We start from the raw sequence: 26,559 nt of genomic DNA, 5'->3' as shown, positions 1-26,559 counted from the left end.
AGGCATAACAATTGGGGTCCAAAACAGAGAAAAGGTCTTTTTCACCACAAAAATCAAACTCTACTCCTAGTGTCCTTCTCTCAGGGTTTGTGTTGAGTTTCCAGACCCTTAAGCTCTATTAAGAGCCAGCTTTCACTACTTTTAGGTAAATTCACCAAAATTCCGTTCTTGTTAAAAATTGTGAGTAATAATGGGGCGCCTGGTTGGCTCCGTCGGTTGAGCATCCGACTTTGGCTCAGGTCATGATCTCGCGGTCTGTGAGTTTGAGCCCCACATCGGGCTCTGTGCTGACAGCTCGGAGCCTAGAGCCTGCTTTGGATTCTGTGTCTCCCTCTCTCTGCCCCTCTCCTGCTACATGCTCTGTCTCTCTCTGTCAAAAATAAACAAACATTAATTTTTTTTAATTGTGAATAATATTTCTGTGAAAGCTGGTGAAATCAGTTAAACTCAGCTTTTTGGCCGGTTCCATTTTTCTGTTTCTCATCTTAGTATAACTATCATCTGTCCGTACGACACACCCATAAGCAAGGAAAACAAAGACAGAATCCTAGCTTTTAGTTTTTACATTGTCCCCATACTCTCTGAGGGCTAGTAGCCTTCATGAAGCTTCGTGTGGGAGTAGAAGGCTTCTTGATCCGGGAAGGATTTTCTACAGATGCTGCCCAAGCAGCCATCATCCTCCTTGTGTGAGTGACGGACGTGGCTGTCATGGGCAGCGAGGGATGTGAAAGATTTACCAGAATGCTTGCATTTGAAGGGCTTTTCCCGAGTGTTGCCTGATATATGTGCAGAGGATGTTAGAGGCAGTGAACCTCTTTGTGCAATACACACACTGGGATGGTCTGTCTCCAGAGTGGATTCTCGTGTGTTTGTTTAAGCTGGAAGACTGAGAGAAGCATTTGCCACACGTTGAACACTTGTGAGGCTGGTGCTTCTCGTGAACGTGCAGGACAGGGATCCGGAGCTGGTGCCACTTCTCAAAGGATCGTTTGCAGACAGAGCAGGGAAATTTCCTATCACCCTTGTCCACACAAGGGGTGTGCTTGAGGTGCTTATCTCTGTTAATATTTGTAGGTAAATACTTTTCCACATCTTTCACACCTGTAGCCTTCTGCAGACTCTTCAGAGGGCCCAGGCACCTGCTTCCTCTGTTCTGTGAGCGAAAGGCTCACGGGAATGTCTAAAACTTTCCATAGCAGTCTCCATACCACACAAGGAGCTCTTGGTTCTAGCAGCTCTCGTAAGGTATCTGCCTTCGACATTGCAACCAGGCTCTGCTCCTTGGGGAAACAGGCACAGTTGACAGAGGACATCCAGTTCCCTGCACCTCCTTTTCCATCTATAAAGTGGCTCAAATGACCATCTTTGACAGTGTCGCACACCAGAGAAATTGTCTCCATAGGTCTTGACTTCACTGGCATTGACCACTTTACCTTGAAAAGGTCCAAACCTGACTCCTTTGGCAACAAGGCTACTGCAGAATGCACCAAAAATGCCACACTTCACCAAACATCGTCTGCTTGAGGCAGAGACCTTCTGGTAGTTGAAGGAGTCTTTACCCAGAGTTCGACAAAGGGAAGCAGATCCAGAGCTGTCTGTGGGGACCAGGAACCCGGAGAGACGACTTCCCTTGCTGGTTCAGGAGTTTGGAGCCCTCCTCAGACTGCTTGCTGGGGGAGCAAGATAATAACTGGGAGGCCTCCACCCCCTCAGGTCACCGGGAAGCGTTCGCAGCCAGCGGGGCATGAAAATTTCAGGTCCACGGCATTGGCCACTGTCACGTCGGCCACCAGTATGGCCCAAGCCTTCACTGATGGCGCCTGTATACTCGTGGCTGCTGTTGAGGAAGTGGGGCACCTCTCTGGGGAGCTGGGGAACTGGGTACCGCGCTGGCGGCTGGCTGTACCAGGGCGGATCGTAGAGCCACTCCCTCCACAGGGCCAGGTTGGAGCTCAGCAAGGGAGGCGTGGACCGCACTGGAAGGCAAAGGGGGGGCATAGCGTGGGATGCAGGCACGGCGGCCTCCAGCTGCGGAAAAGTTGGACATCTTCCTCCGCAGCGGTTAGTATGTTCCCATAGCGGCCACAGGCCGGGAAAGGTGTGCAGGAGGCGTCCAGGTGTTGGTGGCATCCTGGGCCGCCCTAGGGGGTAGCACATGTTGCCCTTGGATCCGGCCTCACCTGGCGGCTGCAGAGCCATCCCGGGGCACAGCGTGGGTCGGGTCTTCCAGAGGGCCACCACGCAACCAGCACCTCCAGGGCCCTGAGGGTGGCGGGGGCTCCGCACTGGTAGGCTGCAGGCTGGTGTTTGTTTTTAACAGTCATTTATTTTTGAGAGACAGGGAGAGACAGAGCGTGAGCAGAGGAGGGGCAGAGAAAGAAGGAGACACAGAATCCAGAGCAGGCTCCAGGCTCTGAGCCGTCACCCGTTCGACGCGGGGCTCAAACCCACAGACCGTGAGATCATGACCTGAGCCACCCGGGCGCCCCTCCTTCTTGGGTTTTTTAAGCCTAAACAAATAATGTACATTCAAGCCCCAGACTCGTGTGAGGTCGGGTTGGTGGGTTTTAAGCCTTTGGAATCTTGTACCTTCATGAAGACTCAGATTCTTAATACCAAAAACTGGCGTAATAAAAACTGCTTACAGGGCTGTTTTAAGGATTAAAGGAGATAAGAAATATAAAGTATAAACTGCACATTTGATACATAGCAGGTGTTCAACAAAAAAGCCTCCTTTTCCATTCCTAATCTTCAAACCTCAACTAACAAGCTTCCTCTTTTGCTTATGCTAATCTTCTCATTCAGAAATAGCATTTCTCTTAAGCATAATTTTTTCATGCATCCCTGAAGACATATTTTCACATTATGTTAATTTTCTATAAACTAATGTCACTTAACACACCGGGGCTTAGACTCGCCAGCTGCCTTTATTTATTCCTATATATTTCATGTCCTTTTCTAAATTCAGGTCTTTCAAGGCAAGAACAGTAGGCACATAAATGCTCAAGACACTCTGTTAAGTGACAAAGTCCTCTCATGAAACAAAGAGTAGGACACCAACACAGGGCACACGCAGGTAGGTGGCTGATCGCCAATTGAGAGAGCACAAAGGAGACGGTGTGATTGTTGTGAGGGGAAATGGAGAGGTGCTAAGTGGAAAAGCACAGACATCTATGTATACATATAAAACCATACGCCATTTGTAACATGGTATATAAACCAATCAATCATAAACTCATAAAACACGTACTGATTTTATCATTTTCCCTACAGCAGGCACCTGGTGAGACAACTAAACAAAGAATAAGTCACTAAAAATATATCACGTAATCAAAGTATATTGAGATAAGAATTATGGATAAAAACATTCGGCTTACAGTATAACAGTATCTTCCTTTGAGGTAATACAAAAAAGGTTCTTCGGGTAAAAACTGGATTGCTTTATCCAGATGCTCCTAAAAGAAAAGTCCAAAACAAATACCATCTCTCAGGATTCAGGTGGTGTTGAATGCAGCTGTGTCGAAATTCAAAGGGGCTTTACGGTGTTGTTTAGTCCCCCTCCTTAATCCCTACCGTTAACATAAGAAGTCATACCAATAATTCAATTATCAGAAATGATTGCTCACAACTAGAACCTGACTGTGATGATGATTTCATTAAGCTATGCATAATTTAAAGCCAACGTCACTATAAAAAGTAGAAAACCTCCAAGTGACGCTTTTGTCTGCCCATGACTTGCCTAGCTAATACTGATTCAGCAGGATGCTTGCAAGTTTCAAATGATTAGGATATAATGGAAGACAGAATAGCAGAACTGGGTTGTGGAGGAAGCTATTCCCCTGACATTATTAAAATGGGTATAGGGAGCTGGAAAACAAAGAAACTTCTTAGCTCATTTATTGAGCTATCAAAGCCACAGGCACATTACAAATGATTTACACGTATATTACTTATTTTATTCATTTATCACGGTATGTTGAAGTCCTAGATTGGATTCTATTCCCCCCACCAAATCAATATGCAAGTATTTTATTCATTTATCATGGTAAGTTTAAGTCCCAGATTGGATTCTATTCCTTCCACCAAGTCAATATGCAAGTAATGTTAACTAATTAGTCCAGATCATGTTTCTGATGTTGGTGAACTCATCACCAAAAGACTAATCCTGTCTTTGAAAAAATAATACTCATCTACTATGTAAGTTCTTTCAAGATCTAGAATAATAATCTTCAATCACTCAAATAGGTTTCATTTTTTTGGCACAGTACTGTTTAAAGATTGTCACTTCATTTAGATAAAAAAGATAGGGACACCTGAGTGGCTCACGCAGTTAAGCATCTGACTCTTGATTTTGACTCAGGTCATGATCTCACAGTTCGTGTGTTGGAGCCCTACCTTGGACTCTTTGCTGACAGCGTGGAGCCTGCTTGGGATTCTCTCTCTCCCTCTCGCTTTGCCCCTCTCCCCTTCTCGCACATGTTCTCTCTCTCTCTCAAAATAAATATATAAACACTGAAAAAATAAAATAAAAATTAAAAAGATAAACTTCTTGAGATTGAGATTAGTTTGGGTTTTATAACTTTTTTTTTGAGAGACAGTGAGAGCGAGAGGGGGAGAGAGAGAGAGAGAGAGAGAGAGAGAGAGCATGAGCAGGGGAGGGGTAGAGGGAGAGAAAGAATCTGAAGCAGGCCCCACACCCAGCATGGAGCCTGTCATGGGCTCAATTCCATGACCAATAGATTATGACCTGAGCCAAAATCAAGAGTTGGACGCTTAAGTGACTGAGCCACCCACACACCGTGAGAGATCCATTTATTAAATAATTTGATTTATGCCTTTTAATGGAACACACAGCTACATTAAAATATCTTTAATATCAAGAAATACCTTGAAGCGATGTCCATAGTTGATTTTATTTTGTAAGCCCTCAAACTCGGACACATAGCCACACAAGACTGCATACCTGAAAAGGATAAAAACAGTGGACAGTGCGTCAACTTTGTAATCAAATATACCAAATAAACATTTTAAGAATATCTCTAAAGCGTTCATTAATATTTGATGAAAGGATTCAGACAGATACAAGGGCCCTAAAAATAATAAATACTTGACATTAACATGAGGCTATACTCACACCGTCTACCTCATATGTGTGCCACAAGGGCAAGGTACCTAAAACGTGTAATTGCTTAGAATACTACGTGGCACACAGTGAGTTTCAAGAAATATTAGCTGCTTCTATCACCATCATCAGCATCAAAGTCACAAAGAGGCTCTCAGAAAAAGTCTAGTCATAACAGTGATAAATTGAAAAAATATATTGTGTCATCATATCCCTGTTCTTCCTTAATAGAATTAAAAATAAAAATGTCACGGCCTCCCTTGATATCATTTGAAAACAAAAATAAGTATCATGACTAAAACAAACAAAGTCAAAGGTATTTTCAAAATACACTTTTTTTTTTTAAAGTTTATTTATGTATTTTTGCGGGGGGGGGTGTAGGGGCAGAGAGACAGGGAGAAAGAGAATCCCAAGCAGGCTCTGCACTGTCAGCATAAACCCCAACACAGGGCTCGAACTCACAGACCAGGAGATCATGACCTGAGCTGAAATCAAGGGTCAGATGCTCAACCCACTGAGCCACCCAGGCACCTCCACTTTTCTTTTTCTTGAAATTTTTTTAAAAATTTGTTTATTTATTTTGAGAAAGAGAGAGAGAGAGAGAAAGAGAGTGAAAGTAGGGGGAGGGGCAGAGAGGGAGGAGAGACAGAATCCCAAGCAGGCTCTGCACTATCAGCACAGAGGCTGACGTGGGGCTCAATGACAAAAACCGTGAGATCGTGACCTGAGCCAAAATCAAGAGTTGGACGCTCAACCATCTGAGCCACCTAGACGCCCCATGAATACGCTTTTCCAAAAAATTCCCCATGACCTTCGATCCTTCCTTGGAAACACTGCATACGAGAATATGGCATCCCATGAATTACTTTTTTTTCCCACTGGGAATACAAAAGTTACATCAATAATTATTTGAAATAAGTTGGGTGCCATATTTGTTTAGCAATTTGCTCACTCCAAAACCTGGGGATATATTACTTTTCATATTCAGAGGGTTTCTGTCTGTGCAAAATATTCATTTACCTAAATCTTTCAAGAGTAGGTATTAATTGTTACTTGCATTATGATAACTGAAATAAAAGATGTCACTTTGGGTATTTATCTTGACCATTTCTGTGGATAAGCATAACTTTCAAGTACAAAAATGAAGTGAACAATTTTCTTTTTTTTTTTTATTTTATTTTTTTGTTTTTTGTTTGGTTTTTTTTTTTAATTTATATATGAAATTTATTGTCAAATTGGTTTCCATACAACACCCAGTGCTCATCCCAAAAGTGAACAATTTTCTTAATTTGGAACAGTGAGACCATTCCTGAGCACAAAAACCCCACAATTCGCACAACTTATGACAAACAATAAAAAAAGTCAGTTATGACTTTTTTGACCTCTTAATTTTCAGTTTCTATACAGTCAACCAAATCTGCAACAGTAGAAACAAGAATGATGACTAAATCAACCTATCAAAAGTGACCTGAGAACTTAACCAGATTAGGAGATGTTACTATTCACAAATTCTACCATCACATTGCCTGACACATACCTCTCACCACCCACCAGAGATTGAGTTTGTAGGAATAGATGATTACTGGACTCGTGCGTTCCCCTGGAAAACCGTTACTGTCACCTCCGGTCTGACCATGTTCTTCTGAAATTCTCTCTGTTGTTCTACTTTATCATTCCTCCAAGGGAGTTCCAGAAAGTGGAGCAAATTTCCACACAGCTACATCCCCAAATTCCCCCATTTCTGTTGTGGGCATTATTTGTATTTAAAACCTTAGGTCACTTTATTTAAAAAAATAAGCTTTTATTTATTTAAAAAAAATTTTTAATGTTTCTTTCATTTTGAGAGAGAGAGAGAGAGAGAGAGAGAGGGCAAGGGGTAGAGAGAGAGGGAGACATGGAATCCAAAGCAGGCTCCAGGTTCTGAGCTGTCAGCACAGAGCCTGATGTGGGACTCGAACTCACGAACTGTGAGATTACACCCTAAACCAAAAGTCTGACACTTAATCGACTGAACCACCCACGTGCCCCAATAAGCTTTTATTTTAAAATGGCTTGAAATGTATAGAAAAGTTGCAAAGATGGTAGAGAGAGTTCCCATCTACCGATACTCAGTTTTCTCTACTGTATACATCTTACGTTACTATAGTACATTTATCACAACTGTACTAATACTGTCAGACAAGATTGATATGTAATTTTTGCAAATCTTTTGTTTTTAATGTGAAAGTCATTTGAATTACTCTTGTCACCCATCATACACTCTGTTCCTCATAATTTTGTGTTACTTGCAACTTTTATTACATACTTATTCTATCTTCATCCACTGACAAAATTATGGAACACACTAGTGTCTAAGATACAGACGTGGAATCCTGGAATCGTCTCCAGGTTGATAGTGATGTTGCCAACAGTTACTCTGTTGAACAACTGGCTTAAACCCTTCTCTCAATATGGGTAACCCAGAGGCCTGCCCACATTTCGATATCTTGTCCACAAGAATGTGGTAAGTAAACTGACCTCACTGCCTTGCTTAAATTCACATATACTAGTTCAATTTCCCTACTCTCTACACTGGCAGAAAAATTAAAAAAACAAATCATGTCACATTTGTAGAAAAATCTGTTGGATCTATATGAACTTTCTCAACCAGAGATTTATAGAACGAAACATTTGTACTGGAAGCAAAAGAAAAGAATCTGTGTTCACTGATCTAGGATCAATCATCTATTTTCTGAACATCAGCATCAGGTTGATGTAATGCACACCTCGAGGCATTAATAGTGCTGTCTCAGCACATTCTCTCCAACTGACTCTGCGCGAGGAGAAAAAGGAAAAACAAAAACTATGACTTATGAATACCATTGCATGAAACACGCACATTTCCCTTATAATAATCTGTCCTACAGTCTTACGCATTTCCCAATCTGTTTTGAAGTTTTTTTCTTTACAGTCTAAAATATTATTTATCTTTCTGGATATCATAAATTCAAAGTTCACCTGACCACTTTTTTCCCAAAGGATCATCATTTCTTTTCTGGCAATCAGTTCCACCTGTGTGTGTGTGTGTGTGTGTGTGTGTGCGCGCGCGCGCGTGTATGTTGTTGTTCTTGTATATTGTTCACCTTTAAAAATGTAATTTGAAATCTTATCTCACAAACCATCTCATGTTGATGGGAACGCTGAAGAATGTTAATTCGCAATATGGTCTTTTACCTCCATCTAGAGGTCATTCTCACCATACGTGCTTTGACAAAAATTCTGTATTGTCTTGGCATTGATACGGAATATATCTTTAATAAGTGACAAACATTCCTGTGTCAACAACTACTAAAATAACTCCATTACTCTCCCTGCGGTACTTCTGATTCAGCACAAATGCTATTTATGCCGTGAGAAAGCAGAGGAAGAATAATGTAATAGAATACCGAGTGTATACGAATAAAAGATCTGGTGTTTGCTTTTCTACTTACTGTGTGACCCTTGCTCACTAACAACCTATCCCCCCCCCACACACCTCCCCCATACACTACCTTGCTCACCCTAACCCCTAAAACGGAAACAGGTTGTTCTGTAAATCACGTGCTGTAAGCCATGTGGATACAATTTGTGAACAGTAGAGCACAACAAATATGTAAGATATTATTTGTAATTATGGTCAAGCCTACGGGGCTGACAAACTACAAAGCCACAGCGACTTTACTCTCTTGATCCTAGAAGTATTTTGGGCTGGTTCAACAAAAATAACATTTTTGTGGACAGCTTTATGAAGACTTAAAGTTTTGAAGCTTTCTGGAAGAAATGAAGATGGAAAACAAGTCTTAAGATGCTATTTGTTTTTCAACCATCCCCTCAATGTGAATCCTTTCGGATAATTATTCCTGAAGACTGCATCTTGTATTTCAAACTGAAGCTTATAAGCCATCACATAGTCCTTTCAGTCATGGATGTGCAAAGTTGTGCTGCAGGGCCAGGTAGCAAACATTTTAGGCTTCGGGTCAGAGAGTCAAGGTTGCAACTACTGAACTTCACAGCTGTGCACAAATGCACAGACGGGGCTGTGAGCCAGTAAAACTATTTATAAAAATAGGCGGTTGGCCTGGCCAAAGTTTGTCATTTATGACAAACTTATGGGGGGAGAAGCAGATCAGAGTTAAGAGGAGGGCTTGGGTCCTTTTTCTGCCTCTAAATCTGGCCAATTAGCTTCCAAACCCTCCCAATATCAGAGGACATAAAGAGAGCGTGGCTTGATCAGTACAAATTCATTATAGTTACCACTAAAAGTGGAAGAAAGGAAGTACTTTAAGGCATACATATGTTAATTTATTAATATTAATGTGCAAATTAGATGAGAAGGTAAATTTGGTTATAGAAATAATACCCTCATACATTGGGAAAATGACCCTAAAGATATGTACCAAGACGCTAACTGCAAAAGTACCTTTCTCCTGGCGGGAGGTGGAGGAGTGAGGGCTCCTATGGATAGAACTGTTCTGGGGACTGTGGCTTCCACAGTCCTGTGGCTTTCCCCTTGTGGAGGGGGCCGGGGCAAGCTTGCACCTCCTCTTAGGCAAAGGGAGAGCAGGTCAAAAGATCTATTTTTATTTTGGCCTGTGTCCCTCCAGGGACATAGAAAATGTCCTTGACTCCTAACCACAGAGGCTTGAAGAGGACAGTGTGAGTGGAGCTCCCCCTGCTGGTGGCAGAGTAAATAAACAGGTTTGCACTTGAGAGTTGGTGGAGTGAAACCAATGCCCTGTGGGGCAAATGCAGACCTGCAGAAAGGGAGCCATTTCTGCCTCAAAGTGTTCCAGGAGAATAAAATAATTCCGAAGAGGGGTGGATTTCTGGAAACCGAGGTCTGAGAGAAGGGTCATAAATTAATTTATTACTGTTATCTTTCTAGCACCTGAACTACCTGTATTGCCGCAAAGAACTAAAAAATGTTGTAAAAATGCAACTAGAAAGTGTTAATTAAAAACAATATATGTCTTCTTATTTGTGTTTTATAATTCTAAACAAACAAAGGATCCAAAATAAAACATATTCAAGAATATATTTGTTTCCCCAAGGGTAGTCAGCTACACCCATCCAACGAATTAAATTCCCTTTGTTTGAGCTTTCTTATATTATACACGACTTCTCTTTGACCTGTAGTATTAGTATACACAAGCTCATTAAGGTATAAAAAATGAGCGATATGCTTTTATCCTGTGAAGCGTTCTTTCCACATTTCATTTAGAAGCATGATATCACTTTAATATTTGTTTTCAAATAAAATGTTAAATCACACTTAATTAGAATTTATCATGTTCGAAGGGGCTGCACTTGGTAGATTCACTTATGAAATCTTCGATGAAAGTTTGCCTTGAATATATTTAAAATATACATATTGGGGCGCCTGGGTGGCACAGTCGGTTAAGCATCCGACTTCAGCCAGGTCACGATCTCGCGGTCCGTGGGTTCGAGCCCCGCGTCGGGCTCTGGGCTGATGGCTCAGAGCCTGGAGCCTGTTTCCGATTCTGTGTCTCCCTCTCTCTCTGCCCCTCCCCCGTTCATGCTCTGTCTCTCTCTGTCCCAAAAATAAATAAAAAACGTTGAAAAAAAATTTAAAATATACATATTGTAAAATACATGAGACTAAGAATAGTTACTCTGCTATCTATTGAATATATTTTTCAGTGAATGTGACTGACAGGTTAAAGGGTCAATAATATCTTAAAAATCGATCGTAACTTATATAGAGGCATATGAGAATTCTAAAAGACTGTGTAAGTTCTATGTACTTACCACAGATGACAATGCCCATTCATGGGCGCTCTAGTAATAGCTTTTTCCCCCAATGTCTTCCCTGAAAGAAAAATGTACTTGCATTTAGTACCTTCACATGAGTCGGTGGGGAGGAGGGGGGGGTAGATTACTGAATTAAGTCAGTGGTTCCTAAAATATGCTCCTAAGACCAGAAGCATCACTTACAGAAAAGCAGATTTTTGGCTAAAAGAGAGACTTACCCTATAACAAAGTCTGGGGCTCAGCAATCTGTTTTAACTAGCCTGTAGAGATTCTGATGAATGCTCAGGTTTTAAGCTCACTGGACTAAGGCGATGTAACCAAGTGCAAGAAAAGTCATCCAATCATTATTTAAAAGCATTAATAAAAATCGTTCTATAATTGACCGACATTTACTGTATGCCTTCTGAGTGTCGTATCATAATCTCTGGGAATAAAAAGTCAAATTAGGACACAGTTTTTGACTTCCAAGGGTTCACATTTCAGTAGAAAGCAGGTATATTAAGCAAACAAATTGCGTGTAAAAACCAAAAGTGAGATGAAAAACAGAGAGAGCATGTTAGAGAACAGAGTGTTGAGATGTAGAGAGAATTCCATCCAAAGGGAAGGCTTCCCAGAGAAGTGCTTACCTAATCGTGCACAAAAACGAACAGGCTCGACACATAAATCACCCTGCCAAATCATTCCACTTAGTTTTAGAAGTAACTTTTCGTAATGTCATAATTACTTTGGATAGAGGTTTGTCTAGCGGCCTGAAAAACTAAAATGCTCGCAATGAAACTGGACAACATTCTGAAAATCCTTCTCTAAAAGGGGCTGCTTTGTTTTATACCATCTCCCTTTATCCTGCTCCATTTTGTTGTTGCTGTTGCCTTGAAGAGAATATCCAGGGATCTGCAAAATGCTCTTCTAAGTTAAGTGGATGATGTAATCTTTATAATAAGGATCCTTAATTCTAAAACCATTCTGTTAATTTGTTAAGGTGGGACACTTCTATATTTTACAGCTCTATTCATTAAGGGAAATATCTCATGTATAAATCTACCTAAAGTGGAAAAAATTAAAAAGTGAAGTGTTTTAATACTGACATTACATTGTAGACCTATATTCAAAGAGTGATTTTTAAATAAACAATTGAAAAACACAGCTTTAAATGTACAAACGTTAAAAATGAAATCAGCATGTAGCTACTTTGCCAAATGAACAAAAATAGCTTTTGATGTACAACCACCAGCCTAAAATAGAGGAGAGTCCATAACCCTGAGAATACAAAAGGAAGCTGGGTCGGTCATACGCAGGCTGGTTTTGCAGCCTCGTTTATGTAGCTGAAGTCTGAAAGGAAAGCTGTTCCACTTACAAAATGGTACTTTGTGATCTATTTGAGGCACATGGATCGATCACTTAATTCTGGAAATTATAATAATGTTCCTTTAGATATAAGATTCATAGTTGGGGCGCCTGGGTGGCGCAGTCGGTTAAGCGTCCGACTTCAGCCAGGTCACGATCTCACAGTCCGTGAGTTCGAGCCCCGCGTCAGGCTCTGGGCTGATGGCTCAGAGCCTGGAGCCTGTTTCCGATTCTGTGTCTCCCTCTCTCTCTGCCCCTCCCCCGTTCATGCTCTGTCTCTCTCTGTCCCAAAAATAAATAAACGTTGAAAAATAAAAAACAATAAAAAAAGATTCATAGTTTACTTGGAATACAAATTATGATCAGAGTACTTATATGACACACTGTGTAATGCTATACCCCATCCTGAGTTTTATGAAGGAATTCTGTGCTCTCCAGTGATCAAATCATGCCTTGGGGTAACAATTTTAAATATGCTATTATGGGGAAAACGAGTCACCACTTCCTCCTCCCGCACACTGAGTTCCAGTGTCCCCCAACGCTGGTCTCAGCTCTCACACACTGTTATCACCTTTCCTAAGCACTCACTACCCGAACACTGAAGTATATTGGGCTGTCTCCATGTTGATCTATCTAGCAAGTTCCTTAGCATGGCACCAACTTAATCACATTTACCTCCCTCCTCTCTTCCTTCTCTCCCTCCCTCTACCCCTCATTTTAACATCACTCCCGGACACAGTAATTTCAAATAAATATTTCCTAAATGGATAGAAAAAAAAAAGAATTATTTTTAATATATTTCAATACGTGAATGAGTAGAATACATCGTAGGCTTTTACTCATTTGTCTTGACACTATAAAGGTTTCTCATTTTTTAAGATACATCCTATTCCAATCTCCATTTTTGTCCCCAGATTTCTTCCCGCCTATTTCTTTTTCCATTTTTACCACCTCTTCCATGAACTCAATTAAACTTCTACGCCGTTTAAAAATAGAGATTCCAAGTGATTTCACCTAAGTGAAACTCTTACTTTCACAGTAAAGACTTCCCTGCATCAACCCCCAGCCGCTGCCATCATATCCTTTCTGTGATTACTCTTTTAACACCTTGCATTCTCCTCTACTCACAACGTATTTCTGTTTGTTTCTTTATAATATATGGTTATTTCAATGATACTGCTCCCCCCTCCCCAAAGCCATAAGCTTGTCTACAGTCTGAGAAAATGTGATTTTGCTCTCATTTCTACCTCCTATCACACACAGGAGGACCCCTGATGCCCAGGGTAGGGCAGGAGCTTACAGGCAATAAAAAGTCTTTCTTACTTTAGCAGTTTACATAGCGAGACTGTGATTTTCTCAGGAGATATGAAAATAAATCAGTTTTTTCTCTTTGGTTAAATTTTTATTTACCCTAGAGTTAACAAACCTCTTCTCTAGAATTCGATTTTGTGTATGGCCTGCAAGATGGATCACTACAGAAAAACTGCCCCACAAAGCTGATGATGAATAATGTGGCAAGGAAATCTACAAGTGGAAGGAATATAGTTACAAGGAGTTTGGAAATATTTCCTTCTTGGAAATAAAAAAGACAGGGAACTACCGTGGAATGAGATGTGTAGTATCATTATTTTTGTGTTGTTTCTTCCTCATGCTAACTTAAAGAAAGAAAGCTTAGAGAAGAGAAAAGTTTAGAATGAAAGAAGAAATTGAAGAAGTCTGATGTCAGATTATTGCCCCGAAGCTCAGAGAATTGGCAGCTAATGGGCTTTTTGCAAGAAAGAGTTTTGATATTAAGTGACAGAAATAGATATGTATAAAAGCTTTGACATTCTGGCTATTACTATGTTGTTACACGCTGTTGTTATTAGGGAAAATTTCAAAAAATATGCATAAAATGGTAGAGGACAGTATCATGAACCATCATGTACTGGATCGGTCAGCTTAAACAATGATCAACTCAAGACTAATCTTGTTTTATTGAGATAAATTTTGAAAAAACAAAACAAAACACGGGGCTCCTGAGTGGCTCAGTCGGTTGAGCGACCAACCTCAGCTCAGGTCATGATCTCGCGGTTTTGAGTTTGAGCCCGCGCAGGGCTCTGTGCTGACAGCTCGGAGCCTGGAGCCTGCTTTAGATTCTGTGTCTCCCTCTCTCTCTGCCCCTCCCCTGCTCACGCTCTGTCTCTCTCTGTCTCAAAAATAAATAAAACATTTAAAAGAAAAAAAGGCATTGAAGTTTAAGTAGTTATTTCTTTGTGGCACCTGAAGTTCTCCCTTATAGGAGTCAAGGAAGGTTTTTTTAATTGTGCTGGAGATACCTATCCTCTGCCTCTTACTGTTCCTCAAATATTACCTAATTGTCTTTCTGTCATAAACTTAGTATCTGAAATTTGAGTTTTTCAGCTGTCTATTTTAGTATACTCAAATATTTTTAAAGAATATATACCTTAGTCCTGAAAAAAATTTCTGGCCTTAGACTACATGTATTTTCCAGTACTAGGATATATAAAATAGATTAAATATATTGGTTTTAGCTAAGATAATTTGGCTTTAATTAAAATTCATTGATGGGTTATTATAGATAACAATTGTCACTTGAGAATAATCAGTCTTTATAAAATACTTACCAATATTAGCATAATGTTTCTTTTCTTGTGCATTCGTAGATAGCTCATACATGTCTCCATAAGCGCGAGCAAACCTCCAAATAAACTCTATTTCATCTCTAAACTGAAAAGAAAAAATAGCACTATACATTAGATTAACTCAGTCACTTGATGAAACTATACAGTTTTCCACTGTAACTTTTAAAAAATTAGGCAGATGAACTGGTATTTATAGATGACTGAATCTAGTCACGTGCATACAATGAAATTGTGCATACAATTTGAATTTTAAATTCAAATATTCAGGCTACAAAAAGTGATTTAATAGGGTTACATTTGGATCTCAAAAATAATGAATGTTATCCAGACTCTACCTCTACACCAACATGGAAGAGAGAATTGATAGGTACCAGAATTTGTAAGTTTTCCCTGGTGGTAATATCTTCTTCTCATTTCTAAGTTACCTACCTTCAATATGATGTCTCAGTGAGCATTAGAGATCACATATACTCGAAAGAGCAGTCACATTTTTAACCTATATTACCTAAAAATAGAATCATAATGCTGGAGATTTAAAAACTTTTAAACAATCTGTTTAGAGTTGCTGAAGCCTCAGACAAAGGATTTAAATTGCTCACGGGAAAGAAAGATTCATTGCTCACTGGGCTATTGAGAACCTCTTCTTACATCTGTCCTTTCTTTTTTCCTTCCTTCCTTCCTTCCTTCCTTCCTTCCTTCCTTCCTTCCTTCCTCTCTTTCTCTTTCTCCTTCTTTCTTTTTCTCTTTTTCTTTTTCTTTTTTTTGGTGGTTGTAGTGGGAAGGATGGGCTTTCCCAATTCAGCCCAATGTTAAACATTGAAAAACGACCATTAGTAGAAATGGACTGAAATACTGTACTGATAGCTATTACATTAATAACTACAAGACAGAAAACTTAAAATGTGTTTTTCCTGCCCCAAGAGGAGTATGTCTTATTCTTTATCTTACAGAGTATGTATTAAATACAACAAACTAATAAATATCAAATAAAAATAAAACTGTATAATCATATCTCTGGTTCTCATATTCATGATCTTAGAGCATAATAAACTCTTAGATTTACTTTTTTAAAGTTTAGTTTAGATTATAGAAAAATTTTGCATCAACCAATTTGGCTTGGGTAAACTAACCCAATTGTTACGGTCATAACATAAATGGGATAGCAGATTAAATAAAAATTAAAATCATACAGATGCTATTATCTCACATCTCTTACCTTTTCTTTGTGGTCACAAAGTAGTTCAAAACTCTCCATCTTGCTAGATTCATTCATACGTAAATTATCAACCTTCTGAAGAAGGACATCTAAATTTAATTCCTCTATGTGTGTGTTAAATGCCTTAGGGACAGGAAAACTCTGTTCTTCTGTGTCAGTATTAGCTGTAATATACCTAAAATTGCAGAAATAATAAATACTGATCAACTCTCTTGAAAGTTATAATAGCCAGAGTGATCCTTTTAAAATGCAAGACAATATGCTATTAGTACAGGAACAGATGAGTGACTGATGGAATAAAACAAAGGCCAGAAGTGGATCCATACATATATGGAAATGTGGTACATGACAGAGTTGGCAGGTGAGATCAGTGGGAAATTAAGGGATTGACCGGGGGGGGGGGGGGGGGCCAATGGCTACTCCTATAAAAAAACAATGAAATTGAATTTCTATCATATAATATAAAAACAAATCTGGATGATATAAGGAATTAAATGTTAAAAATAATTTTTTAAACTCTAAGTAGAGAGTATAGGTGAATACCCTTTAGTCTTTGGAGCAAAAAAATTTTCTTCACCAGAATATGAAAGCATTAATTATAAATGATTATTAATTACACATGATTAATCAGTTTGACTCTATTAAAATGAAAAACTGTTGCTAATCAAAAGACACTTTAAAAAATATAAAAATGCAAAATAAAAACCAGGAATGGATAGTTTTGCAACACAACTGGAGAACACGGATATCAAGAACACATAAATACTTTCCTAAAATTCAATAATAAAAACTCAGTGAACTCAACAGAAATATGCTTGAGAGATATAAATAGGCTTTCCCAAATGAGAAAATACATATAGTCAATAAACATAAGAAAAGATGTTCAATGTTCAGCAAATTAGAGAAATACTAGCAAAGACCACAAAGAGATATTGCTTTAAGCTCATTTTGTTGATAAAAGGTAAAAAATCTGACAATACCAAATGCTGGGGAGGAAGTCAATCCACAGGATCTGATGAAGTGTAAATTGGTGAAACCCTCAGGAAAACACTTTGGAATTCTCTTTTAATACTGAACTTTCACATACGCTAGGACCCAGTAACCCAGGTCTCTTGCCTACGTGCAGAAAGAGATGTATAATAAAAAGAGCAGTACTTTCAAATAGCAAACACCAGGAAACAAACTAAATGCCCATCAAAGAGTGGATGAATATTACACAAATAGTCAAAATGAAAGAAACACAGTGATGTGCAAAATTATGAAGGAATCTTTTTTTTTAATGTTTATTTATTTATTTGGAAAGAGAGAGAGAAAGAGTGTGTGCATGCACGCGCAGTGAGGAGCAGAGAGAGAAGGAGACAGAGAATCCCAAGCAGGTTCTGTGCTATCAACCCAGAGCCCAACGCAGGGCTTGATCTTGCAAACCATGAGATCATGACCTGAGCCAAAATCAAGAGACAAACACTTAACTATCTGAGCCATCAGGTGCCCCAATATGAAGGAATCTTAACAAATTTATATTAAGTGGAAAAAAAAGCTCTTAAAATTATATACAACACAATCCCCTTTCCATAAAAACAATCAAAATTAAATGTGTTTTAATATACACATGGATGCAATAAAATGATGTATTAAAAAGAAGGAATGAACAATATACATTATAGATTCACGATAATAGTTATCTTCAGGTAAGGGGAGGCAGGGGAGCCAAATGTTTGATGAGGACTACTGTCTACATCCTATCTTTTGTTTTAGGACGTGGTTTCATGGATGCTTTCACATTATTTATAATAACTAACTAAATGAATAAAAGTGGCACATGCATGGACCAGTCATGAGAGTTTGTAAGAGCTAAAAGTAGTTTTAGTCCAATTCTACGCACCTGAGGTATAAGAAGAAAATAATAACCAAAAGGTGTAATTAGTTGAATATCGGGCATAATACTCTTTAGAGCAAAAAGCTTTAAATCTAAAGAGGGACACAAAACACTAAAAATGTTCAATTTATGATAAAGAGCGAGCAGTTTTAGACTTCTATGCATCTACAAACACAAGTCTCAGATACATAGAAAACACAAATTAACACATACAAGGAGAAACTGAATCCACTATCAGAATGGGAGATTTGTAACGTAAGGTTCTAAGTAATTGATAAAGTGTGAGAGAAAGTAAGGATACAATTTAAACACTGTATGAACTAGCTTAAATACAATCAAGATACTAGAACTAGACACAGAACCCCTGGAAAACAATGTCTCTTCCAGTATATATGGAATATTTATGAAAACAGCCACGTACAGAGGGCCATGAAGCAAGCGACAAATGATAATAATCTATTGTGTAGACCACATTCCCTGTTCACAATGCAACTAAGTTAGAAATCACCACTAAAAGGTAGGAGAGAAAATCCTAGTATTTAAAAATAATCGATGTGGCTCAGTCAGTTAAGCGTCAGACTTTGGCTCACGTGAGCTTGTGGGTTTGAGCCCCGCGTCAGGCTCTGTGCTGACAACTCGGAGCTTGGAGCCTGCTTCAGATTCTGTGTCTCCCCCTCTCTGCCCCTCCCCCACTTGTGCTCTGTCTCTCTCTCTCTCTCTCTCTCTCTCTCTCAAAAATAAACATTAAAAAAATTTTTTTTAAATTAAAACAGTTCACAGCTCCAATCATCATCTCATTCATATAAAATCCTAATGAATCCACAAAAAGTTATTAGAACTAATAAACAAGTTCAGTAAGGTTACAAGATAGAAGATCAACTTATAAAAGTCAATTGTATTTCTGTAAATCTAGCAATGAACAATCCAAAAATGAAAACAATTTCACTGACAATATTATTAAAAAGAATAAAATTCTTAGGATTGCATTTAACAAAAAATGTGCAAGACTTGTACACTGTAAACTATAAAAATTGTTGAAATTAAAGAATACGATCTAAATGCATGAAAAGAAATCTCATGCTCATGAATCAGAAGATTTAGTATTATTATGATGGCAGCACTCCCCAAATTTACCTACAGATTCAAAGCAGTTTCTACTAAATCTCAGCTGGTAACATTTTCCCCCAGAAATGAGCAAGCTGATCCTAAATTTCATATGGAAATGCAAGGGACCTAATATGGCCAAAAGAATTTTGTAAAACAAGAGCAAAGTCAGAGAATTCACACTTGCAATTTTCAAAATTTACTATCAAGTCATAGCAATCAAGATAGTACTGTCAGAAGGCTGATAGACATGGAATAGAGATTAAGGGCCTATTAAGAATTAAGGGTCCAGAAATAAACCCTTATGTTTATTATGAGCAATTTGTTTTGGCAAGAGTACCAAGACAACTCAGTGGAGGAAACAATTTTATTTTCAACAAATGGTACTGGGACAAATAGATATCCATATGCAGAAGAATGAAGTTGAACCTATACCTCGCACCATATATAAACATTAACTGAAAATGGATCAAAAGTCTAAATGTAAGAGCTAAAACTATAAAACACTTAGAAGAGAACACAGGAGCAAATAGTTGTGACCATAGACTAGGCAATGATTTCACAGATATGACATTATAAGCACAGGTGACAAAAGAAAAAATAAACAAAATAGATTTTATCAAAACTTAAAATTTGTGCTTCAAAGCAATTTTTTTCATCAAGAAAATGAAAAGATAATTCACAAAATGGAAGAAAATACTTACAAATCATATATCTGATAAGGGACCTACATAGAGAATACATAAAGAAACCTTACAACTCAATAATAAAAAGAGTTGTATAAAAAAAATAACTGACCTTAAAAATGGAAAAAGGATTTAACAGATATTTCATCAAAAGATGATAACAAATGGCCAATGAACACACAGAGATGCTCAATATCTTTAGTCACTAGGGAAACGAAAATCGAAACCACAGTGAAATATCACTTCATAGCTTCTAGGATGGCTAAAATAAAAACGACAATCACAACTGTTGATAAGAATATGGAAAAACTGGAACTCTCCTACACTGCCAATGGGGCTGTAAAATGCACCCGCATCAAGTTTGGAAAAACAATTCAGTAGTTCCTCAAAATATTTAACATGGAGTTACCATATGACTCAGCAATTACACTCCTAAGTACACATCCAAGAGAGCTGAAAACATATGTCCACACAAAAACCTGTATAGGAATGTACATAGAAACTTAATTCGTAATGGCCAAAAAATGAAAACAACCCAAATACCCATCATCAGATGAAAGGGTAAACAAAATGAATAAATGATGAAATATTATTTGGTAATACAAAGGAATGAAGTACTATTGTATGATATGACATAACAGCCCTTGAACACATTACTTAGTGAAAGGCCACGTATTATTATGATTCCATTTTATGAAATGTACAAGATAAGCAAAACCATGGAAACAGAAGGTAGAATAATAGTTGACAAGGCCTGAGGATAAGGAGAGAATGAATGGATACACAGTACAGGGTTTTCTTTTGAATAATGAAACTGTTTGGAAATTAGAGAGTGGTGATGGCTATATAACTCTGTGAATAAACTAACTCCCACCAAATTATACACTTTAAAAGGGTGAATTTTATAGTATATGAGTAATATACTCAATAAGGACTTTATTTTTATAAGAAAAAACAAAAACATGAATAGTCCTATAGCCATTAAATAAATTAAACCAAAATCTATTTCAACACACACACACCACAGATTGAGAGAGAAAGAGAGATAGGGAGAGAGAGAATCAATTTCCCTTAAGGGGAATTCTATCAAATATCCAAAGAATTAGATTTATTCAAATTCTTGCAAGGAATTCAAAAAGAGGGAAAACCTCTTAGCTCCTTTTTTGAAGCTGATAAAACTGACACCAAAATCAAACAAAGATAGTGTAAGAAATGAAAATTATAGACCAATTCCACACATAAATACAGATGTAAAAATATCAACCAAAGGTATCAGAGACATCACAAATATCAACCAAAAACTGCAACAAACGTGAAAGAATGCATCATAACCAAACTGGATTTCTCCCAGGAATTACAAGCGTAGCTTAATATTAAAACATCTCTCTAGCACAACAAGTAGAATTAGAAAAACTGCATGATCATTTCAGTGGTTACCGAAACTTTTTTTTCAATAAATGCAATAATACCATGTTAGGACAAAGGAATACCAAACCCATAAATAAGGAATAGAAGGGGTCTTCTGAACACAGTAAAGGTTATATGCCGATAACTATAATACACTTCACACTTAATGATGAAACATTAGAAGCATTCTCCTTAAAATAAGAAATAGAAAAGGACGTTCAATATTGTTGCTTCTAATCATCAATGTACTGCAGGTCCCGTTAGCACATTAAAAGAAAACAAATAAAAATTATAAGAATTGGGAAAGAAGAAACAGAAGTTTGGAGTTTATTCAATAGAAAAAACTCTAGAAGAAAAATTACACAAAGCTAATCAACATTTATGATCAATTTTTGAAAATCAATCATGTTCTTATATCAATAAAACAAGTTAGAGAATGTAACTTCATAAATTATAATATTTACAATAGCAGGAAAAATACATGGTACCTAGGGTAAAATTCCACATTGGTTTTTGTTTTTACTTTTCAATAGAAAATTATAAAAATACTATTTGGTGACCTTAAGAATATCTAAATAATTAGAAAAAGATACCATGGATAGGAAAACTTAACATTGAACCAATTTCACATAGCCCCAAATTTAACTACACTTTAATGCAATTCCAGTCAAAACCACAATGTTTTTTTTTTTCCCTATGGAACTTACCTGACTCTAAAATCAATATGGAAGGGCAAGTACAAGAAGAGCAAAGACACTTTTAAATAACAGCCATCAGTGCTGTAGTATAAAGGATAAAACTATAAGAAGTCAACGTGGTAATGGCATAGCAATAGACAAACTGGCCAATAAAACAAAAGAGAACATCTAGGCTAGTCTCTAGCCTAGTTAGTCTCTTCTAACATTTAGAAACACTCAAGTGGGGGAAACTGTTTTCCTACTTTGGACAGTAATCTTCTACTTCTAACTGGGCATTTATCAAAAATTATCAGAAAGTTTTAAAAGCAAATTTTTAAAACGGGGCATATCTAAACAGGTCTGGGAAAATTTGAACATGTGCTAATTTTGGGTTAGAGCTCAGATCTGGACTAGGCTGGGGAAAGGCAGTTCATAGATTATCGGATGTCAGAATTTTCTTTTAGCAGGTCTGGAGAGTCCCACCTTAAACTGTCGAATTTACTTACAAACATTTGTCATTTCATGTACTTTTCTGGCCCTATTTATTGCTCCCAATTTGAATAAGAACTATGCCTTTTCCCCTACACCTTCATTTCTTCTGCACAATCAATTACTTGCTTTGATAGCAACAATAGCATCTCTAAAGGTATCACTGCACTATTTAAAGAGAAAATGACATTATTTTCTAGGAAAAGAAAGTAGTGTGTTTACAAAAGTATATCAGTAGTGAGCGGCACCAGAATAGGCAAAAACATGCCTGGCGATAGCACTGTGTCATCCCCCATATCAGGCACCCCGATCAGTTCCTTTTGTTCAGCCTCACCTAACACCTCATTCCCTCCAACATTTTTTTTCCAAAAGATACACACCAAGAGAGACTGATGTCAGCAAGATGGTGGATAGGAAGCTCTAGGCTCTCATTCTGACATGGAAACACTAGAAGAACAACAGGCAGAATGAAACGGCTTTGTGGGAGATTTAGAAGCTAGTCAAAGATTTGGAACAACAGAGTGAATGTCAAATCAAGAAAAAGCCATACTCGCAGTGGTAGGAAACTTCCTGGCATTTTTGTTCACCCTTGCCTCACCGTTCCCTGGCATCATACAGCATAGATGAAGAAGTTGTCCAATTCCCAGCTCCTCCCTTGGGACAGGAGGAAAAGAGTGGATCTTGTTTGCAATGTCCTGGCATGTCTGATGGCTTCCTGAGAGACTGGTTTCTGTTTTGCTTGCCTTAGAGCTTAGACAGAAACGAAGGCATCATTGGATATCAGACTGGAGATTGCTAAAAGCAGTGGCAGGCACCATGGCATGTGAGAACTATAGGAGTCTGCAAACTCATGGGTGCGTTTGTGAGAGATTATGGGGAGAGGAACACAATGAGATCTAAAAACAGGGGTAAGGCTCACTGAAATTAAGATATCTAGGGATGCCTGGGTGACTCGGTCGGTTAAGTGTCCAACTCTTGATTTCAGCTCAGGTCATGATCTCATGGTTGTGAGATTAAGCCACATGTTGGGCTCCACACTGGGTATGGAGTCTGCTTGGGATTCTCTCTCTCTCTCTTTCTGCCCCCACTCAAAAAAATAAAATTAAACAAAATTGAATAAAATTAAAATTAATTAAATTAAATAGATATGTAAAAAGTCATGTATATAGGATAATTAGGAGGAAAATACACACAAACAGGCCCAGGGAAAACTAATGACTAGAAAAGACCTGACAGTCCGTAAGCCCTTGCACTGGGCTAATTAGCGAGGGTCTTCCCCTGCATGGAGCCAATCTACAAAGGCCAGGCTATGTGGCTGTTTTTCAAATTTGTAATTTTCAACAGAAGATCATGAACCATAGAAAGAAATAGGGAAAGATGGACAAAATAAATGAACAAAACAATGAACAAAATAAATTTCCAGAACCTGACTCTAAAGAAATACAGGCTTTAGACTTACAAGACAACAATTTTAAAAACAATGGTGATAAGTATGCTCTAAGAGGCAAAGGAAAACATGGAGCGAGAACACAAGAAAATCGGGAAAACAATATATGAACAAAATGAGAATATCAACAAAGAGCTAGAAATTATTTTTTTTAAATCAAACAAATTTTGGAGCTGAAAAAATAAAATAAGTAACTTAAAAAATTCACTAGAGAGGATCAACAACATACTCAAACAAGCAGAATAAAGTATCAGCAAACTTGAAGACAGATTATTTTAAATCGATGAATCTGAAAAGTCAAAAAAGAAAAGCGAACAGAGCCTAAGAAACTCTGCAGAATAACATAAACCAGACCAATATACATATTATTAGAATACCAGAAGAAGAGAGAACAGGACACAGAGCTTATTTTGTGGAATAATGGCCAAAAACTCCCCAAATTTAAAGAAAGATATAGATACACAAATATAAGAAGCTCAGTGAATTCCAAGTAGGATAAATCCAAAGAAATCCACACCAAGACAAACCCTCAAACTGTGGAAAATTAAAGACAAATTTTAAAAATCTTGAAAGCAGCAAAAGAAAATACTTATCACATATAAAGGATCTCCAATAAGATTATGAATGGATTTCTCAGCAGAAACCTTCTGGCCTGAAGGCAGTGGGATAATATATTTAAAGTGCTGAAAGGAAAAACAAACTGTCACCCAAAACTTCTATATCTAGCAGAACTGACCTTCAAAAAATAAGAGAGAAATTAAGACATTCCCAGATAAACAAAAGCTGAGTGAGTTCTTTACCTCTAGAACTGTACTACAAGAAATGCTAAAGTGAGTCCTTCGAGTTGAAATGAAAGGACATTAGCAGCAACTTGAAGCCATATGAAAACATGAAGTTTTTGATGAAGGTAAATACATGGATAAATTTATTATAATTTTGTTTTTTTATTATAATTTTGGTTTTATTATAATTTTGGTTCATAACTCCTTTTTTATTCTTTTACATTATTTAAAAGAAAAAAGCATAAAATAATGCTAAATCTGTATGGCTACATTATATATAAAGATATAATCTGTGATATCAATAACTAAATGAGGGGTGGAGCTATCAAAGGAGAAGAGGTTTTTTTTTTTTAATGTTTTTATTTATTTTTGAGAGAGAGACAGAGCGCGAGTGGGAGTGGGGGGAGAGAGAGAGAGAGGGAGACACAGAATCTGAAACAGGCTCCAGGGTCTGGGCTGTCAGCCCAGAGCCCAATGCAGGGCTCAAACTCAGGAGCCATGAGATGACCTGAGCCGAAGTTAGAGACTTAACCGACTGAGCCATCCAGGCACCCCAAGGAGAAGAGCTTTTGAATGCAATTGAAGTTCCGTTGGCATCAGTTTAAAATAGATTGTTATAACTTTAGGATATTATATGCAGTGCCCGTGGTAAACACAAAGAAAATATCTACAGAATACACATGAAAGGAAATGGGAAGGGAATCAAAATGTGTCATTGCAAAAACTCAAGTAAATGCAAAGTAAGGCAGTAGTAACAGAGGAAATGAAGGATTAAAAAAGCTATAAGACATATAGAAAACAAATAATAAAATGGCAATAGTAAGTTAATCTCTATTAATCAATTTAAATTAGTAATTATTTGGTCATTAATTTAAATTACCAATTAATTAGTAATTAACTTAAATGTAAATGGATTAAATTCTCCAATCAAAAAACACAGGTTGGTAGAAAAGATTTTTTCTTTTTTTTTAAGTTTTTTTTTTTTTTTTTTTTTTTTTTTTTGAGAGAGAAAGAGCACCAGCTGGGGAGGGGCAGAGAGAGAGAGAGAGAGGGAGACACAGAATCCAAAGCAGACTCCAGGCTCTGAGCTGTCAGGACAGAGCCTGACATGGGGCTTGAACTCATGAACTGTGAAATCACGACCTGAGCTGAAGTCAGATGCTCAACCGACTGAGCCACCCAGGTGCCCTGGTAGAAAAGATTTTAAAAACCAGGATCAAGTATATGCTGTCTATAAAAGACTCACTTTAGAACTAAGTACACATATGGGTTGAAAGTAAAAAGATGAAATAGATGCTTCATGTAAATAATAACCAAAAGAGAACAGGGTTGGCTGTATCAAACAAAAATGACTTTAAGTCAAAACTTTACAAGAGACAAAGAAGGACATTATATCTCAATAAAAGACTCAATTCACGAGGAATATGTAATATTCTTCATATATTTACATTAGAGGTCCTAAATATATGAAGCAAACATTGACAGAATTGAAAGGAGAAATATACAGCAACATAATAACAGTAGAAGACTTTGATATGTCACTTTCAATAACGGATAGAACAACCAGATAGAAGATCAATAAGGAAACAGAGGATATGAATATCATTATAGAACAATTTGACCTAACAGACAAATACAGAATAGCCCACTCAACAACAGAAGAATACATTGTTCTCAAGTGAACATGGAACATTCCCCAGCGTACATCATATATTACACAAAACAAGTCTTAATGAATTTTAAAAGATTTAAAATCATACAAAGCATATTTATTGATTGCAATAAAATGAAAGTGTAAGTCAACAGCAGAAGGAAAACTAGAAAATCCACAAATAAGTGGAAATTAAACAACACACTCTTAAACAACAAATGAGTCAAAGAAGAAATCACAAGGGAAATTAGAGAATATCTGGAGTCAAAAGAAAGCAAAAACACAACATACCAAAATGTGCAGGATGCAGTGAAAGCAGTGGT

The 26,559-nt window shown here is 37.7% G+C and overlaps 1 protein-coding gene and 1 pseudogene across 7 annotated transcripts in view; both read right to left on the bottom strand.

The window, feature by feature from the left end:
- Positions 1 to 26,559, bottom strand: part of RMDN2 (regulator of microtubule dynamics 2) — a 78,816-nt gene that overhangs the window by 28,826 nt on the left and 23,431 nt on the right. For 5 of the 7 annotated variants that reach the window (XM_040496544.1, XM_040496547.1, XM_040496545.1 and 2 more), the window contains 5 exons: positions 16,118 to 16,292; positions 14,884 to 14,986; positions 10,910 to 10,970; positions 4,888 to 4,963; positions 3,378 to 3,455 (listed from right to left, as the gene is read on the bottom strand). In XM_040496544.1, the coding sequence (XP_040352478.1) occupies positions 3,378 to 3,455; positions 4,888 to 4,963; positions 10,910 to 10,970; positions 14,884 to 14,986; positions 16,118 to 16,292 (493 nt within the window). Of the gene's footprint in view, positions 1 to 3,377; positions 3,456 to 4,887; positions 4,964 to 10,909; positions 10,971 to 11,532; positions 11,662 to 14,883; positions 14,987 to 16,117; positions 16,293 to 26,559 lie in introns of those variants that run through there. The other 2 variants (XM_040496543.1, XM_040496546.1) reach the window with 2 other exon arrangements.
- LOC121044601 (PR domain zinc finger protein 14-like) lies at positions 388 to 3,262 on the bottom strand (annotated as a pseudogene).

The sequence above is a fragment of the Herpailurus yagouaroundi genome, unplaced genomic scaffold, assembly GCF_014898765.1.
Source record: "Herpailurus yagouaroundi ecotype Mexico unplaced genomic scaffold, PumYag 188, whole genome shotgun sequence".
Lineage (NCBI taxonomy): Eukaryota > Metazoa > Chordata > Mammalia > Carnivora > Felidae > Herpailurus > Herpailurus yagouaroundi.
Note: the sequence above shows the minus strand (reverse complement) of the source record. Positions and strands in the feature narration are given on the sequence as shown.